We start from the raw sequence: 18521 nt of genomic DNA, 5'->3' as shown, positions 1-18521 counted from the left end.
ACAAATCTATATTTTTAGGAATGATCATTCTATTGTAATGACTGTTGTAATGACAGAGGTTTTTATCACCATCATTGATGTGCCATGTGAAGATTAAATAGAATATTATTATAATAGTATTTGCTAAAGTACCTCTTGATTACTTTTTTTTTACTGGAATAAAAAATGAAAATTGCACATATATTAGATGTATGGTAATCTCATAGGGACATCAACACTATATTAGGCTAAATCATGCTGACATCCTGTTTGTTTTTGAATAATATTTGTTACAAGACTGAGTAAAAGTAATCCGTCATTGATCGTCATGAGACGTTGAGATCTCGTCCCATGGGACTGATCGATCAGTGACTTTCCTTCTCAATATGTCATTGCTCTGCTCCGCACAACTGTGTGAGTGAAACTGGGACATTTAGTTTGAAATGGCCGTCATAGCTGGTTCTGGACACGCAATGGATTCTTATGAATAATAATGGCTATTTGAGTAGGCAATCTTCTAATTATATGATATCTAATTCTTTCTATCTGTGGTGGTGATTTCTACACTTTATGATTGATAAGGCTGTCAGTGCGAGAGGAAAGCAGTGCACAGTGTAATGATCTGCTGCATGAGCAATCTAATGGCACTGTAAGTCAGATGAAAATAATAATACAAATACTAGTCAACTGTGACCTAATGAATGTCAAAATTGAGGCTGTGTTTTTATCCTTTTCCAGTATAAAAACACAGCCTACATACTAATACTATACACTAAACGTTTTATGTACTAAGGCTCAACGTATACTGTATTGATTTTGTCACTTTCTCAGTGTGAACAAACTACCACCTGAAACCCTGGGTACACATAGAATGTATTGCAATAATAGCATTAATAAAAATGAATACCCTTTTGTTTAATATTGTTATGGTTTATAATGAAGAAACATTACATCTTTAACATGATCATAAATAAGACCTCTGATGTTAAACGTTTGTCATCTACTAACCAAAAAAGATTTCAAAGGTACTGCAACTACTATCTACATTGACTCTGGATAATAAAATAATTTAACAGAGCTAATGACATTAAAAAAACAACTTTACTTAACATAAGACATTCTGACTTACCAGTGTGGACAAACATGTGTTTGACGTAGTTCTGTTTCGCAGTAAAGGTTTTACTGCAGAGAGTGCATTCATAGGGCTTCTTTTCCCCCGGACCAATTCCTCCTATGACCTGTTGCTGCTGCGATTGCGCTTGCTGTACCAACATGGGGTTCGGGAATGATGGCATTGCAGGAGGCGGCACGGCCACAAACTGGGTTTGCTGCTGACCAGGAAGGTAAGGGAAAGGCTTGGTGTCTCTATTCGGCTGTGTAGGAAAGAGCGTGGGCAGGAAGGTGCTTCCAGCAGTGCCCATCACTTGGGAATTGCTGGTGAGCGGCATCCTCAGATTGCTGGTGTGTGATTCTGCCTGGCGCATGTAGTGCGGGGCACTTGACAGGGGCATGACTGAGTTTGGCAGGGGCTGCATCATGCTACTGTCACTAGTGCTGTGGGATGTGTCCCCGTCCTCCGGGTCTTGCACTTGCTCTGGGGACGAGTCATTGACCTCTATATGCACTGGACCTCCTTCACCGTCTCCGCCCACGTCTCGGCCAAAGCCCGTCAGGTACGGCTGCTGCTCCATAGCATCTGGCTCAGTACTGATGGAGGAGCTCACCCCTGAGTCAAAACTTTCAACCTTGGATTCACTCTCCACACCCTCAGTATGGTCCGTGTCGTCTTGGCAGTCCCCCAAATTATCGTAGCAGCTGTGCTCGTCTTCAGCCTCCTGCTTTATGTGCATCCCTCCTGTATGTATGCGTACCGGTCGGGGCTGCTTGCGGCAGTGGGTGGACTCTGCTGTGGAGATGAAGCGGTCGACCTGCTGAGATCTCTCCTGGATGCGGTTCATCCAGGGCGGATCTTGAGATTGCTGGACCTCCTGAGTGCTTAGAGTCGGATCGTAATTTGTCGACATAGGGTTAATGTACAGGGGGCGCTCGCGGGTGCCGTTCTGCAGAGTGAGGCCAGGGTAGGAGTACAGTGATGTGTATGCACGGTCCATGCTTTGTGATGTTGCTTGCATATAACCTGACTCTGCGTCGCTGCTGGGCCCAGAGGTGCCGGACTCTGGTGTGCCACGGGGCGTTTCCTGACCAGAGTCTCCTGGTATAACAGGGAAGCCCCCCGGCCCGGCCAGGCCCACATTCTGGGACACGATGCGGGTACACTCATCTATGACGGTCTTGATCTGTAGGATGCTGGCAGCAGTCAGGATTTGCAGGGCCTCTGACTGAGATACCCGCAGAATCCCGCTGTACATAAAGTCAATCAGCTTTTGGATGGATTGCACCGAGACCACAGAAGGGATCTCAATGTCGCTGTAGCCCAAGAGCAGCTTGTCCTGAAAGAAGGGGCTTCCAGCAGCCAGCACGCACCGGTGAGCTCGCAGCATACTTCCATGGATCCGAACAGTCACGTCACAGAAGTGCCCACGGTTGCGCTGCTCATTGAGGGTCTCAAGTACAGAATTGCTGAAGTTGTGGAGATTGATGTTATGAATGCGCTCGGTCATCCCCTTGCAACTGATGTCACCTGCAGGCAGGACGCAACACAGCAAACTTAAAAACTCTGACACACAGTCACTACATTATTAAACTGGATTTAATAATGAAGTGAAGGAGTTTACAGTATTATAACAACAATATATTTACATTATTGTTTTACAGTATTACTGATATATTAGGAGTAATAAAACCGTGTAATTGAATAATCAAATATACTCTATGTAATAGAATAGTTATAAGCAAATTAATCACACATTTTTTGGGCTGTTAGAAAACACAACCAGGTCACAGTACTCAATCAATTAAATATGTGGACAGCGATATTAATACAGATACTGTAATTGTAATTCTAATCACTCCAGTCTCAGTTTTAACATCTCAGTTAAATTTGTCTCTTGAAATCGTGGTTTAAAAATTTTACATTGACATGGTGAAAGACAATTAAGATGGTTCCCATCTAATTATTACAAGTTTCTCTATGTGTATTCCTGAAATTCCGGCAACCACCAGTAGGTGGTGCACTGGGCTTAGATGACAACAGGCCTCTTTTGTTAGCCATGTGTTCGCTGTGATGGCGCTTCCTAACTATCCTAGGAATACACTAGATGTGACCCGGCTGATCAGCGTGTAAGATAACTTAAGATGCTTTTCTTTCCCAGTTAGATGTGAAAAGAAATGAAAATCTTAATATAAATTTGAGAGGTAGAAAGTGTCAGCATTATGCAAATTGAGGGTTTCCATAATTGCTGTAAAATTAATTTCTTTTGCACATAAACATGCTTGAGTATAATTTAATTAAAGCGGTTGACCTTATTTGACTGATTATTAAACACAGCCCTTTTTCTTAAAGATAAATCTCCTCATTTTCATCTTGGAAACTGAACAAATCCATGTCCACAATGTTGTAGATAATTCAATTACACTATGTCTGTCAATGAATAAGAAATATATTTATGAAAACATATTGGTGAGGAAATGTCAGAATCAACACATAACTTAACTACCGTATTTATGGGAAAACACTTGAACATGTAGAGACTTGCTTTATAATTTGGAATTCAGTTAAACACTGAACAGAAATGAATTGAACAGTGGTGGTAACAATAAAAACATCTTTGATAGTAACAGATTTATTTCATTCCAAATGAAGTAGAATTTAGCTCAAATGTACTGCAGAAACAGTGCAATAGTGTTAGCGGGAAACAAGCATTAATACTTTGTGCTAAGTTATTTCCAACTTACACGTAAAGGGAAAAACGTAAAAACGGAAGCAGTCCCGTACTCACAGTTAGATGACGTTTTGTTCCGAAGATGTTTGTGTGGCTGGTGATGAAGTGCGGGTCAAGCTTCAGTTTGCTGGTGGAGATGGCTGATCAGAGGCCGGGTGCTAGGCAAGGCTGTCAGTCCTCTCTGTCCAAATCATGTGTTGCTCTGCCACAGTGTTTGGAGGGGGAGAGAAAAGACAAAGACAAATCTTAATGCCACATACTGCCTCGTCGATATTGCCACTCCCTTAATGAACCGGGAGCCACAGTAACACAAAAATCTTCCACCGACACGCTGCAACAGATGTGTGAAGAGTTTTCAAAGCCGAATGAATGGACGTTCCTGTGTGCACAAGACCACCAATTACAAATCAAGGTTGAAAATAATATTGATAGAAAAGCCAGTTCTTCTCTTTGCCTTTATCTGTGCCGCTGGGCAAAAAAACCACACCCTTAAAAAGAAGAAAATTTATCTAAATTCCTTATAAATTTAACCAGAGCAAATATTTCAGGGAAAGTCTCAGTCACACTCACCACAAAGAGAGAGGTGTGTGTGTGTGTGTGTGTGTGTGTGTGTGTGTGTGTGTGTGTGTGTGTGTGTGTGTGTGTGTGTGTGTGTGTGTGTGTGTGTGTGTGTGTGTGTGTGTGTGTGTGTGTGTGTGTGTGTGTGTGTGTGTGTGCGCGCGCGCGCGCGTGTGTGCGTGGACATCTTTCTGTTCTTTTTCATTTTCATATCTACAAATTAAACAAGACAATGCCCAATACAGACATAGAGCAGACATTAGAAGTTGTAATAATAGAAAAAAGTCTCAAATTAACTACACAAGGTATTCATTGAAAAACACAAGACAGGCATTCAACAACGTCAAGCATGTGACGAGCTGGTTTGGTGATGCTCAGAAAGCCTCACACAATTGCTCTACTACTGTACACACACATTATTATGCAAAGGATTTATCTCAAAAGTGGAGACAAAACCGATCACATTATGGTCAGGCAAGCTGAAAAAAATGCATTAAACCAATGAAAAATGCCGTTACATTTTCTCTCTTGCTTGTCCCACACAAGTCAAAGGGCCTTCAAATATTTCTACACACAAAGCTTTAAAAAGGTATGTGGAAATTACTCTGTGTAATGGGGTGGGAATATTTATCATTCATTGTAGTTTGGTTCAGAATTACAAGTGTGATCTGACACTCTACATATTTTTTTGGAAACAAAGTAAAAATGTTTTGTAGCTGTCACGCTGGCTACAATGTGAACATCAAGTGCTCTCTGTGGAATGCCAGTAACAACAGTGTGTTGCTGAATGAACAGAACGAGACTAGGCTTTGACCAGACCTGTACGTTAATGTTGACACATATTATTCTTATACAAATCCTTAATACTTTCAGAGAACACACCTCCCGCTTTGAGATACTGAGGTGAAAGCTACAAATGAAAAAGCATGTTATTTTCAGTAAGTGACCTGTGGGTTTTTCCACTGGAGGTGTCAAGGTAATAGAGATTAGGCCTCTAAAATGTTCGAATAAGATGAGGATTTCATCTAAAGTTTGGTATGGAGACGCAGAATATCTGTGAGAAAACCAGAGTCGAGGGGTTAAAGTGTAAAAAACGAAATAGCTGTGCTCACAGCCTGGTTTGTGTCCACAAGCCCCACTTTGAGAAGTACTGCGGGCAGTAAGACATGCGCTCGCTTTCTTGAAATGTCCTTGTCAACTAACAAATCTGCTGATTAGATATAGACAAGTAATAGCGTGTCTAGCAGCAGAGGGTGATCACTCGATACTGAGACGGATCCTTCTTTGGCACTAAAACACACACACACACACACACACACACACACACACACACACACACACACACTGGTTAGTTCTTTCATCTTGGTCAGGACAAAAAATATATTTTACTGCGAAATCCTTAAACCCGAAATCTATAAAATTACACTGTTCTCTAACCGTAGCTATAAAACTCTAACAGCAGCCTCCAGCCCGTTTATTACAGTCCTCAATATAAGCTTGAACCCCTAGCATGAGTTCTAATACCTAACCATAACACCCTTCTGTAGGTGTAACCTTTGCCTCAACCTAACTGCTGCCACTGAAATAATTAAAAATTGACTTAGTCAAAGTGAAAACCAACACAAATATCATGGTTAAAGCCTTGTCTTTAAAGTACTGCACACAAACATGAGCCAAAATGCTTGAATCCATAACTGTGGCAAATATTTGACCTTTTTTTTCTTTTCCAGCAACGGTTAGCTTTGGATGCAACTGTATTCTGGTGCCATGGGCCTTTTTTTTTTTTCGTGACTACTGTTAGACAATGCAAACATGTATGTTCCCTCGCTGGCTTCCCTCGCCACCCAGACATGTAAATCCACCTGCCTAAGGGGTAAAGTGAGGTGAATGCAGGCAACAAAGGAGCAGGCCAAGAGAAGCAGGCTTCAGTTGCCCAGACTGCCACTCACAACAGTGATTCCATTTTAGCCGTGACACAGTGGGTGAGCAGCAGCCAGCGCCTACCTGCAGTGAATTCTAATCAGCCCAGGGGTCTGTCCCCCCTCTCCCCCTCCCTCCTTCCCTCCCTCCCTCCCTCCCTCCCTCCTGTACCCTGCCTTGGACTAAAGGGGCTGATGATCCTTCAAAATTAATTAGATCCTTGTAGGAGGCAGCCATTTTCTTTCACTTCCAAATGCTCCACCAAAAAAAAAATCATTTTTGAAATAAACTAAAATCGGGGTGTGTATTTTACCCTCCTCACATTGATCTCTATCTCTGTGTGCTGCTACCTGTTTCCTGTTTCATCACGTCGAAACTCTCTCGCCGTCTTTTCTTCCATCTGTCTGTCTCTCCGTCTGTGTGCCCCCCCCCTACAAACCTTCCCCAAGACCCTCCGCCCCTCTCTGGCTGCCTCTCCATGCTCCCAGCTCTGTGTCTGCCTCTGTGGAGTTTGCTGTCAATAAATCCCCAGAGGTCAGTTTGTCTGCTGGAAATCAGACACAATGCTTCAGACCGCCAATGCAATGCATGCTCTGCTGCTGCCGCCACAACAAAGACTGAGGAGGGGTGGAGGGTGGGGGGAAGAGGGGGGGCAACAAAAAAAAAAAGAAGAAGAAGAGAGAAAGAAAAAAAATGAAGACAGGGAGATGAGGATTGTAACTTCACCAGCCAGACTCCAGGTTAATCAGCAGCCTGTATTAGGTGACAAGCTCATGAAATACGCTGCATCGAATCGGACATTAGTTAATCAAGGGGGGGGGGGGGGGGGGGGATAAAATGGAAAGATGGGGGATGGGGTTGAGGACAGACATAAGAGGCGTGCTTATGAAAGGAGCAGTATCAGCCATGTGAATAATATACATCCTGAATATGCAAATACTGCTTACAACACACACTACAAGCATATATTCAGGGCTCTTGATGCATTTAAATCTGGAGACAAAAGGGCCACGGGGCATTGTGAAAAAGCTCATGTCCATGCATGTGCGTACAGCACCTCAGTGAATCTGATGCAGATTTGCCCTTATCAAGAGTGTTGTGCGTTACATCTAATTAATAGTCATTTATGAGTTTGTTTGAAATCTCTGCTGCTTAACCGTCGCTGTCCAACGTTGTAATTATTAATTTCAATGATCCATTTAGTCCAAGAGCATTAGCATATAAACTAGCAGAAATCATACTTTAATAGTATGGTTTGGATACGTGATCTAATGTGATTTAGTAAACAATGTAAATGTGTGGCGAGCACACCGGGAAATTTTAAGCAGCAATCAAGTGATGTGTCGCTCTGACAAGTGATAATTCAAGTTCAATGAAGACACCGCGTTCATTTCACTCCTCTGACAAAACAATTTACAGCTACACCTAGCTGCAATCAGTCAACATCTCAAACTTTTCTTAAAAAAATAAATTAGAATAATCCTCAGGTAACGCTATTGTGTCGCGGTTCCCTCTGATCAGCACAATTCAAAATTATTCTTTTAGGTAACTAAATATTCATCTCAGCCCAACAATGTTGTGTTGGCTGATTGAATCCGAGTAATTTAGAGCGCTGTGTCTCTTATTGCATTCGAGTGTTTCGTCCAAAACGTCGTGAAGCAATTAACAGGTAAGGTATGCACCTAAATCACACACACTTCAGGAGACGCAGAAGAAAACACCCCACAGTCTCACAATTTAATTGATTTGCCTTTATAGCAGTCACTGCGAATCATCAACAAGCACGTAGGCTGTTTGACAAGTTGAGCCAAGATTTTTTTACACAACATTTTTTTTTCTTTTTCACTCTTCCTTCCTTCTCCCTTCACTGAAATTGTAGGTGTAACATCACCAATGAAATATTCTTGAAATGTGTCTGAATGTCTGATGGTACTTATAACGTGTATGAATTACACTTGAACCAGGTGTTGTCCTAACAATTTCGACACGAGACGTCCTGTTACTGTACTTTGAACTGGCCCTTCACCTACAACACAGACCAGTGACTCTCCCTTCAAAATACAGTTTTGATTTCAAGCTCACCACCAGGGACAGTTTAAAAAAATATGCAAAACGCTGTAAAATCGCATTCCATCAATTCGCAACTCTTTTTTTTCCCTGTTGTGAATACTCTCTACTTGGTGGAAGCATTGTGAAGTAATTACAGAGTGCCAGTGTAATGTTATGGCCACCGCTCAATCGAGATTGCTTGAATAACTGTATTATGTTCGTGCATTTCTGTGCATCACACACACTATCTGGAACTGTTAACTCTTTATAGTCGCCATAAATTGAATCTAACTGTTCATGTTTAGTTCCTGCCACTAAAATGTCTCAAATAGCACAGCAGATCAATGTGATAACACATTCAGTCCAACTGAATCTCAATGTGACAGGATGTGCGGCTTTCAAATAAATTCCTCAGGCAAACAAATAGCAACACACACTACAATACCACTACACAAGTAAAGGACAGTTTAAATATTTTTTGACAGGACAGCTTGTTCAACTTCGTCATTTTCTGTCAAAAAAAAACAAAAAAACACACCCACCACCGCCACCCGTTATCCATAGCACATCCTTTGTCTATTTGCAGATGGGAGGATAATCTACTTTCTAATATACTTTTTCAGGAACACAAACATTCATGAATTAGTGCCATCAGTAACTGTATTTTAGAGCTTCCAAAAAAAGGAGCATAGAGGGCAAAAAACAAACAGCCACTGCTGGCTCACAGCCATTACAATTATAAAGACAGTATCTCACTTTGGAGCTGGAAAGGACGCTTTTAAGAAATATCTCAGAACTGGCAAATGGCTGTGCTTTTGTTAATGAGCATTTGACCAAAAAGAACCATCTGACTACTCATATGATAGTCTCCAAAACACCTCTAACCCCCGAAGCAGATAATGCTAAATTCAAGAGTTATCATTTAGGCTCAAGTGTCCACAGCAACTGCCTCTCTACAGCTACTACACACGTCGAGGACATTTTGCCTCTCCAAAAAAAAGGACCTCGTGGGCCATTGAGAGATCTTCATGAACTTACAAAGATGCTCATACAGGACTTCTCTGTCTATTACTAGTGTATCATGAGAAAGGCCAGTTAAATAATTCTGTTTGGCAGGAGATATCTACTCAAATGCCTGTGGTCTTATGCCTCTATTTATGCCTGGATTGTACGTAAGCAAGCACGATCTCAACAAGAGAATTGTGTTGCTGTAGCACCTTTATATCTCTGAGAGAAAACAAAGTTTCTCCTCACTTTATGTCCTTGGGAGATAAAACAGGACAAAGATGTTTTTGTTCTGAGTGATTAGAGGATAGCGTGGAACCTCTGCTACAAAACACTGTAGAGTACAGTGTACAGCAAAGCCTCTGAAAATGTTTAGGTTAATATTATGTTTGTCACTAGAGAGACGAAACAGAAGGAAAACACTCGCAAGTACATAACACAATAAACAACAAAGAAGACTAAAGAGCAAACTGGTTATTCAGTGTGTGTGTGTGTGTGTGGTCTTTAAAATGTGAATTATGTCAATGTGGTTATGACATTCGCTCTGATGTAATGTGTTATGTATGTGACAATTGGAATCAAAATAGAATATTTTTTTCCACACATTTTACAACGTGGCTTGTCCTGCCTCGTACATTTTGTGCATGAAGTGAACCTGTGATTGAATAAGATTCCGAATCTGATTAAAACCAACAACTACTTCCTTATTTCCCCATTCACGAACGTGAATGCGATCAGCCGGAGAACTTCTGGACCGTGTGTTTCCCCAGCAGCTGTCGAGGTGGTCCAGCACAGAGCTGAACTTTCACAAATGCACCAGGGTGCTTTAAGCAGTTCAGCACAACCTCTGCACTATTTGTTAGCCGGTCTGTGCCGGGTCAGTAAGCTAGCCTCTCTCCCAGAATCTGGCAAGCTCAATAACTCGCCTTTAAACAGGATCGCCAGTCACAAAACAGCTGATAACATGCTGCTTCTTAACGACGCAGAAGCAAAGGAAACAGGTGGAAATGTACAATCTAGCAAAAAAAGGTTTCATGATGTAACATATTTCTTCAGCCTGTAGCTAGGGCAACAACAACACATGTGCCATCAGGCTGAGGTAAGATAAGTGTGGCATTATACAGGTAAACTACGGAGACCTTTAACATACTGTGTCTCCAACTACAGATATAAAATCCAGATGACTTAATACAAGATATTCCGTGCTTATTTTGGACCTTACGGGTGCTAGCACTTTGTAGTGTATTTGTAGTTTGGCAGGCTGTTGTGTTGTAAATACAGATTATGTATGTCTCGTCAGGTCACTTGACATATCTAAAAGTGTAATGCTGACACACTGAAACACAGTCGACCACACGAGCGCCCTATACACACTTTCACCGAGCGTTAGCGCCTCTGGTCCGGTCCAGTCTGGTCTGCAGGCCGGCTGAGCAATACAAGTTAGATATTCTGACTTAAATTTACAGCAGGGTGGTTTGAAATTAACAGAAGTTGGCACAGAGGTAAAGATTTCTGTTAATCTAATGTTGAGTGGGTGCAATCTAACCACATTAGGAAACTTTATCCATACAATACGGTGTTGCAAGACAAATTTGTGAAGCAAGCCAACTACAGGATTTCACAAGAAATGAGAGAAAGGCCCAAAGAAAAAAATAAATAAAATCAAGATTCCACCCTTTTTGGGGTCAAAGACATTCTAGTGAAGACAAACTCAAAAAGAAGACTATTATCTAGAAATTTGAGCTGATTAAAATGTTCCCACTATACAGTGCAACACACTGAACGGCCCCATGAAATAAAAGGTTTCAACAAGAACAATAAGGTCAGTGATCTATAGAAAGTATCAGCATGCATAACAGGTCATTTTGCAAATCTACATCCAAAGAATACTGTAAGTAAGACACACACTGTTACTCAGTAACTGCATCTTTGGAGAAAACTACCTCACACCAGCCCCAAAAACTGATGACAAGAAAAGACACAAAGTTACAATAACGTATAAAAACACAAACTTGTAATATTGTTTAGAACCTTATGAGCCACATTTATCAATACTATATCGATCAGCAAGTTCATTTTGCGTTAGTGTATAACACTTACATCAGGAACAGAAAAACTGTAAAATGTTGTGTCAACATTTTTAGCAATATTTTCAAATATTTCACTCCGTGGTAAATTGCTTTTTTTTCTAATTTAAGGCTGTACTTTGTGTCAAATTCTGCTATAAATTAGTTTTGCTGGCAGGTTGCCTTGTGTGGGCTTTCTCTTTTTATTACTCACCTTTCTCTGTTGCAAAAACATATACTGTGCTTTTAAAGGGATGCCTTCAGTGTTTTTGTCATGGAAGCTACTAGCTCATTTTCTGTACTTCAGTACACCTTCTATTACGATTGAATGTTGGTGTAGTTAAGGTTGTCTCTGCACAAAAAGCAGAGCCACTACAGAGTCAAACCACAGCACAAAGCGGAGAGATAACACGGCCACCCATCAGCTCCGTTTATGATAATCATCTGGCCTTTTGGCCTCGCTAATGCACATGAATTGCTGGTCAGTGTGGGCTTCTTTGAATGTAGCAGATTTATTATTTTTGATGGTAACAATCTATAGCCCATAAGCCCTTGAGTGTAACCTAAGATCCTTAGCCGTTTCGGGTAACATTACTATAAAAATCACGACGCATGGCTGTGCTGCTTCTTAGTCACTTGTGGTGTCATTGTTGGACTGAGAAGTGGAGGAGGGTTTAGGTTTTTTTCACTATTCTTTGATCAACAGGGGTTTTAATGTGAAGTAAAACACCTTTAATGACTAGCTGCTGTTACCTCTGTGAGTCTGTGTGTTAGCCCAGTGACCTGCCCAGGGTGTTGCCCTGCCTTCCTCTAAATGCATGTTGAGATATGTTGAAATGACCGTGAACAGGACTAAGAATGAAATAGCACTGAGCGAATGAATGGACCTTGAGTTATCAGCAAGCAGCACTGCCTACTGGAGTCAAAGGTTATGAAAGACATTCAGTCTAAAATGCATTCATGTCATCGACTCATAGAAATTATAAAAGAAAAATATGCTTAATGCTAGTTTACATAGCAGCTGCCGCAAGGTATTTTATTTCAAGTTTTATTCTGAGTGCCATTAATATTACATTGGTGTACTAAGCACTTAAACATCTCATGGAGCCCGACACATGGACTGAAAATTCAACACAGGTGGTATGAACTAGAGTCGATGCTACTAGATTCATCTGAATCACTTTTAACCTTAATCGTATTTTTGAAACAAGTCCAGCAACTTTGATTTAAACGGACACATTGTTTTGCCATTTGTTTGTTGTTGAACAGGTTACACGTGCTCTTGCTGCACCTTTAGGTACTGAGAAGTGAAGCCACGGTGGAAGTGCCAAACACTGCAGCTCCTCAAATGCTCACTTGAGGGTCAATCTCCATAGACACGCATATTAATATCCCAAAATTTTAATATTACTAACCCGTTGTAATTTTATCAAGGCTTAAAGATAGGCATAATTAAGGGCGTGGCTGCCGTCTCCTCTGCTGCTGTCACCTGGGCCCGCCTCAGCTCGACCAACGGTGCACTTATTGGCCCATTTCTGGATTAGCGGGAGTAAGGCTGTGTCAGAGCCCCCTTTGAGCTTCACAACGGCTCTTCAGAAACCTATGGGTCACGTCACAGAAACCAAGTCCATGTTTTATTCTGTCTATCGTCCTGCATCACGTGGACCAACTGTCGTAAATCCCCACAACAGTCTAAGAACACAAGAGTTCTCCATAATAAGCTATTAGTCAAATTAATAATGGTTTCCAGTTTCATAAAGGGAGTCTATTTTGAAATCTGTCTTTATCAAGGTCATTTTCAGGGCAATAAACAATGTCGACAGTATCAGAGCAGAAATCCCTTTCATTTCTACAATAAAAACGAATATTTAAAAAGAAAATTCTTTGTTTAAGAATTTCTTTCAAATAATGTATGACAGTGAAAAAAAAAAACAGAATGACTGAGCCAATAAAAATAAAATAAAAAAACAACCTTAGATTCTGTGGAAATACTTCCAAGAATTTTAATTTTGTGATAAAACCCAACACAAACACTATTGTGTAAATAATTCCCCATTGCACAGTGCATACCCATGTACATTGAATGAGACTGTGCACAATCCTAACAGTTTGGCTGCTGTGAGTGCTGTTTACTGGCACGAGGCTTAAAAAGTCTTCCTGAAGCCAAGATAGACTCAGAGAATACACGCCACTTATTCTCCGTAAAACTGGTTTAAAAGTCACTGAAGACTTACTTTTTACATTTTTCTTAAACCCTCTTTAGATACTTTCCCCCTTTCAACTAGGCAGTGATCTCACCATGACTTGTAGAAAACCATATGGGTAGCAGGGTGAACTGAGGACACACATGCACCTTGGCAAACACACAACTTCGCTATTAGAATCCAGGATACATTTTTCACATCAGTTAAATGCCTGGGCCTGCCTGTGTGTTTAACGAGAGGGAAAGCAAATTAAGTTTAAAAGCTTGCTTCTGTCACGCAAATAAAAATGTGTATTCGAACATACATTAATATACAACAGGTTGGATAGATCTTAAAAAAAACAACAACAAAAAACTCTTTTGTACTTGTAAAAACTACCTCCGGTTCAAGTTCCTCAAACAGATGACTTTTAATGAAAAGCTTTAAAACCGGCCCTGAAAACATAAAGGAGCATGAATCCAGAGTCTGTTAGCAATTTTATCAAAAGTAATGGAAACACATGGTTACACCCACAACTGGATTGTATTTGTACTGTATGTACTGTAATTTACAGGACAGCATTTTATGAGTTATATTTAATAAGAGGGTATTAATTTGGGCACTGTACCAAATGTATGTGTAAACATTGAAGAATGACACAACAGGCTTATCCTGGGGCCAGTGCGTGTTGAAGTGTTCCATGTGGGATGTGCACATATATATATTTTGGAAATCCTAAAACAATGTTGCACAAGGATATTACCAGTGTTTCATAAGACTTTATGAAGTTTTAGAACAGAATAAAAGCTGCCTGACAACAGCGTCGCACATTCGCAAATACATATTTAGCCTCAATGTGTGCTTTCATTACACATTCCTGTGATACTTTCAGGGAGGGGAGATTCCAAAACAAAAGTCCTTTGAAAACTGAAATAAAATCCACATGATTTAAATTTTTTTGTTTGTCAGTTTTCTGTATGCTGCATGCTCTTAACGTCATTGGGTTCTCAGTGCAATTGAGTTTTATAAAAGTAATTATAACTGCCAATTTACTAAAAGGTGGAGTATTTTGAAAATCCCTGAAGTTGACAAATTGAGTTAGTCTTCACAAATGTGACATATAACTGTTTTAGGCAATATGTACGCATTACTGACAGGTTGCCAAATATTTTCATCCTGGCAAAATGATCATCAATAAACAAGATACATTTTCCCTCCACTCAAACAAGGCATATTATTTTCCAGGAAGGAAATCGCCATAAATCTTTGTAACAACATTTCTGTGTTGCATAATGCAGCTGTAGGGAAAAGTCTCTCCTTAATTACAAAGGTGACTTGGATGCATTCTCAATAGGTTGTGCAATTGTGTGAAAAGTATTTTCAAGAATACAAAATAAAAATTGTAATGTGCAGAGAAGCATGTTATGTTAGCCAGGAGCCAACTAGCCGGCCAATAATTTATAGCTGAAAAAAACAAAACAAGGAGGAGTTAGCTAGTAATCATTAATTTGATTATATTTGACTATGATCAAGAGATATGAGGAAAATGAATATGTATGACATCTTTAATCTAAAATAAGGCTGAAGCTTAAGAGGTATCTAAGGTTTATTTTAGGGTTGTCATGGTAATTGGGGACTCAAATGCAGTATTAAAGCAGCAGTTGCTGTAAAACAGCAGTCTTTGCAATTAACATCATGTGAGAAACTTTAGGAGTTCTTGTTAAACAAAACCAAATCTTTAACCTGAAAGTCTATTCAAGGCTTAAAGGCTACGCTGTAGTTCATTATAAGACCCGACAATAACTTTAAGGTGTGCACCTGAAAACCGTCTCAGTTGGCAATCACATCAAAGATTAGTTTTGCTCCGTGGGGGAATATTCTTCTAACGAGAATTATACAGGAACAGAAAAGGAGGGAAAAGGGATAAACACTGCCTGAGACAAAAAGGCCACGTAGTTAACAAGCACTGTGACATTCTGGATGCAATCCACAAAGTGGCTCGTTATATCGATGGATCTCTATTGCATTCCCAAAATGGCTGCCAAATATGTTCAACTGGGGTAGACAAAGTGCCAAGATGGACTCAAGTGCATATTTCTTTTTTTTTTTTTAAACGTCTTTTGTTATACTATAGTAAAATGCCCTGCTTAAAATTATGGATTACATTATTAATTTAACTTCATCTGTAAAAGGTCCGCCGGTGCTTCATGCAAGAATGTATTATTTATTATTATTACATTGCCAGTATTCTTAAATTTGCAACCAAATACACATTTTCTAAATTTTAATTATTAATTACATTAAAATTCAATATTACAAAACAAATAGTGGATTGAGGTGAATTCTATTCATGACCAATATTAAATGCTCTCTCGTACCTCTCCCGTCCTTTCCACTACTGTCCAAAAAAACGCCAAAAAATCTTTTCAAGAGAGTTGTGTTGAAACAACACAATGAGCATGGATCTACAAATTTAATTATCTGGGTATATGGGCCAGAATATACCTGGTACAAGCCTGGTGAAGGAATAACCACAAATGTGGCATTGCAGAGGCGTCAGAGAGACGTCTCTATCTTGACTATTTGGGCAACAGTGCCTTCGCTGCGCTTAAAAAAATGATTTGGAATACTGACCTGCCATCTGTGTGCAAGTACAGTACAAGATGATTGTTATATGTCCCTTCCAAAGAAGCACTCATTACATTGGTACAGCATGGTTTCCTTACACATTTTCACTTGAGTAAACCCAAATAATCCGGTGGGAGAAATGTGCGAACGGGTGACTAAATCAGCTCGAAACATTTCAAAATTGAATGCTGTGGACACATTGTGTGAGTTTGTTGGTCAATAATAAATGGCTGAATGTGAAGAGAGAGAGAGAGAGAGAGAGAGAGAGAGAGAGAGAGAGAGAGAGAGAGAGAGAGAGAGAGAGAGAGAGAGAGAGAGAGAGAGAGAGAGAGAGAGAGAGAGAGAGAGAGAGAGAGAGAGAGAGAGAGAGAGAGAGAGAGAGAGAGAGAGAGAGAGAGAGAGAGAGAGAGAGAGAGAGAGAGAGAGAGAGAGAGAGAGAGAGAGAGAGCTCCAGAACAGAGGACGAGTGAAGGATGGTGAAGCCAAAAGAAAATTGGGATTGATTGCCGAGTGTGGATTAACTGACCCCCCCAGCCCCCAGCCTTCATGTGAGGAGGTCTACAGTTTATCTGCTGGGTCTCCTTCATATAATAATGAGTTTCCTTGGTCTGCAGACATGCTCTTAAATATTCATTAGTCATGGGTGGGTTTTAGCCGTGACACAGAAAGCTGGCAAATGGCGATGGCTCAAACACTGTGAATATTAATGTACATGTGGAATATATACATATATATACTCATTAGTGACTTAACAGAGATGAAACTGGGCACCTGATACTCTGGACTACAAACACTCCCAACGCACATATTGGCTGTCTCTCTTTCAGCAGCTACTGTACACCTCTCTCTGCTGATACAACCAGAGTTTTTATGACATCAAGCCGTGATGAGAGCTCACTTACACACAAGACAAGTACCCTCCAATTCTTCAAACAATGAAATGTCCAAAAATACAGGTATTAAGTTTGTGTGGAGTTTCTTTTCAGATGAAGAGTATTCCAACCGGTGTATACGCTCTGTGACAATATCATTTGTACTTTACTCAACCACATGCAGCCTGTCAATCAATATGCTCCAATTCATAGTACAGATGTATAATCATGCCCATAGCTGAAAGCTTACATCAAAGTGTAACGTCGGATTTCTGCTACACCTGGCTGCACACGCAGCTCTCCCAATGTATCCATTCAGAAAACAAACGATCCAGTGCAGCCATGAATTACATAACCAAGCCTATAGGATCGCAGCCCATTTAAGTTGTGGAAACATATTCTGAATGAATGAAGGGGGGGGGGGGGGGGATCACAACAAAAGTGAGAAGGGATGAACGCACAATTGTGTGGTAAAAAAACACGCGCACACACACACACACACACACACACACACACACACACACACACACACACACACACACACACACACACACACACACTCGCACGCAGGTACACGTCCACAGACCGGGGCTGATGGACGCAGCGCTGCGCTCTCGTGCAGCCTCCCCATGTGTCAAACCCGGGACCGGCCTTCCTGTGTGTGGAAACCTGCGTCCTCTCACGTAAACAGCGGTGACCACACCAGGGTCGACCTCCGACATGACTACAGTGCGTTGACGCAAAGCTCGATACCCGCACACAACTTCTGGGCTATATGGGCGAGCCTGCATGTGCCTATAATCAGACACATGCCGTATTGTAGAAAGCATCGCTTATAATAGGCACAAGAACACGCTGTATTACTCTCTTTATCTGACAATGCCAAGCGCTTTGGGACAACATCTGTTTGCCACACACACACGCACGCAAGCACACTCTGTCCGTTTCGCAGTCACACGCACAGGCGCGCACGCACGCACGCGCACACGCGCACACACACACACACGCACGCACGCACGCACACAGATACAGACTCGCACGGATAGATGGAGCCCAAAAGAACAAGACATGCTCCTCCGGCTTAACTCCCAGTGGCCCTTTCTGTGAATTTTGGGCAGTCATTGCTCCATTTATTTTTTTAATGGCGCCAAAGCGGAACATAATATAGACATATTTTAACTTTATTTAGGGGGTGAAGTGCCTCTATACTGCCATCGAATAAGCAAGAGCAAGGGAATCACGAGTTGCCCATGAATATTTTGCAACAAAATGTCTCAAAAGACACGCAGGAAGCGTCTCCTGCAACTTTAATTACACCAGAGCATGGCCCCATATCTAGGCCAGCCTTTGCCAAAACATCCTCACATCGCAAACATTTTAACGAACTGTAGGCTCGGAATAAAAGCGGATTGCGACCAT

General features: G+C 41.0%; 1 protein-coding gene across 1 annotated transcript in view; it reads right to left on the bottom strand.

Moving 5' to 3' along the window:
* The window catches only part of zbtb20 (zinc finger and BTB domain containing 20), a 32479-nt gene that overhangs the window by 12697 nt on the left and 1261 nt on the right, over positions 1 to 18521 (bottom strand). Inside the window, exons 2-3 of the mRNA XM_068715780.1 lie at positions 3879 to 4023; positions 1109 to 2620 (exon numbers count right to left, since the gene is read on the bottom strand). Of these exons, the coding sequence (XP_068571881.1) occupies positions 1109 to 2600 (1492 nt within the window). The 5' untranslated portion in view covers positions 2601 to 2620; positions 3879 to 4023. The remainder of the gene's footprint in view (positions 1 to 1108; positions 2621 to 3878; positions 4024 to 18521) is intronic.

The sequence above is a fragment of the Cebidichthys violaceus genome, unplaced genomic scaffold (genome assembly GCF_023349555.1).
Source record: "Cebidichthys violaceus isolate CVI_PGR_0920_01 unplaced genomic scaffold, fCebVio1.0.p SCAF_20, whole genome shotgun sequence".
In the NCBI taxonomy this organism is placed as follows: Eukaryota; Metazoa; Chordata; class Actinopteri; order Perciformes; family Stichaeidae; genus Cebidichthys; species Cebidichthys violaceus.
The sequence above is the reverse complement of the archived record's forward strand: the minus strand, read 5'-3'. Positions and strand labels throughout refer to the sequence as shown.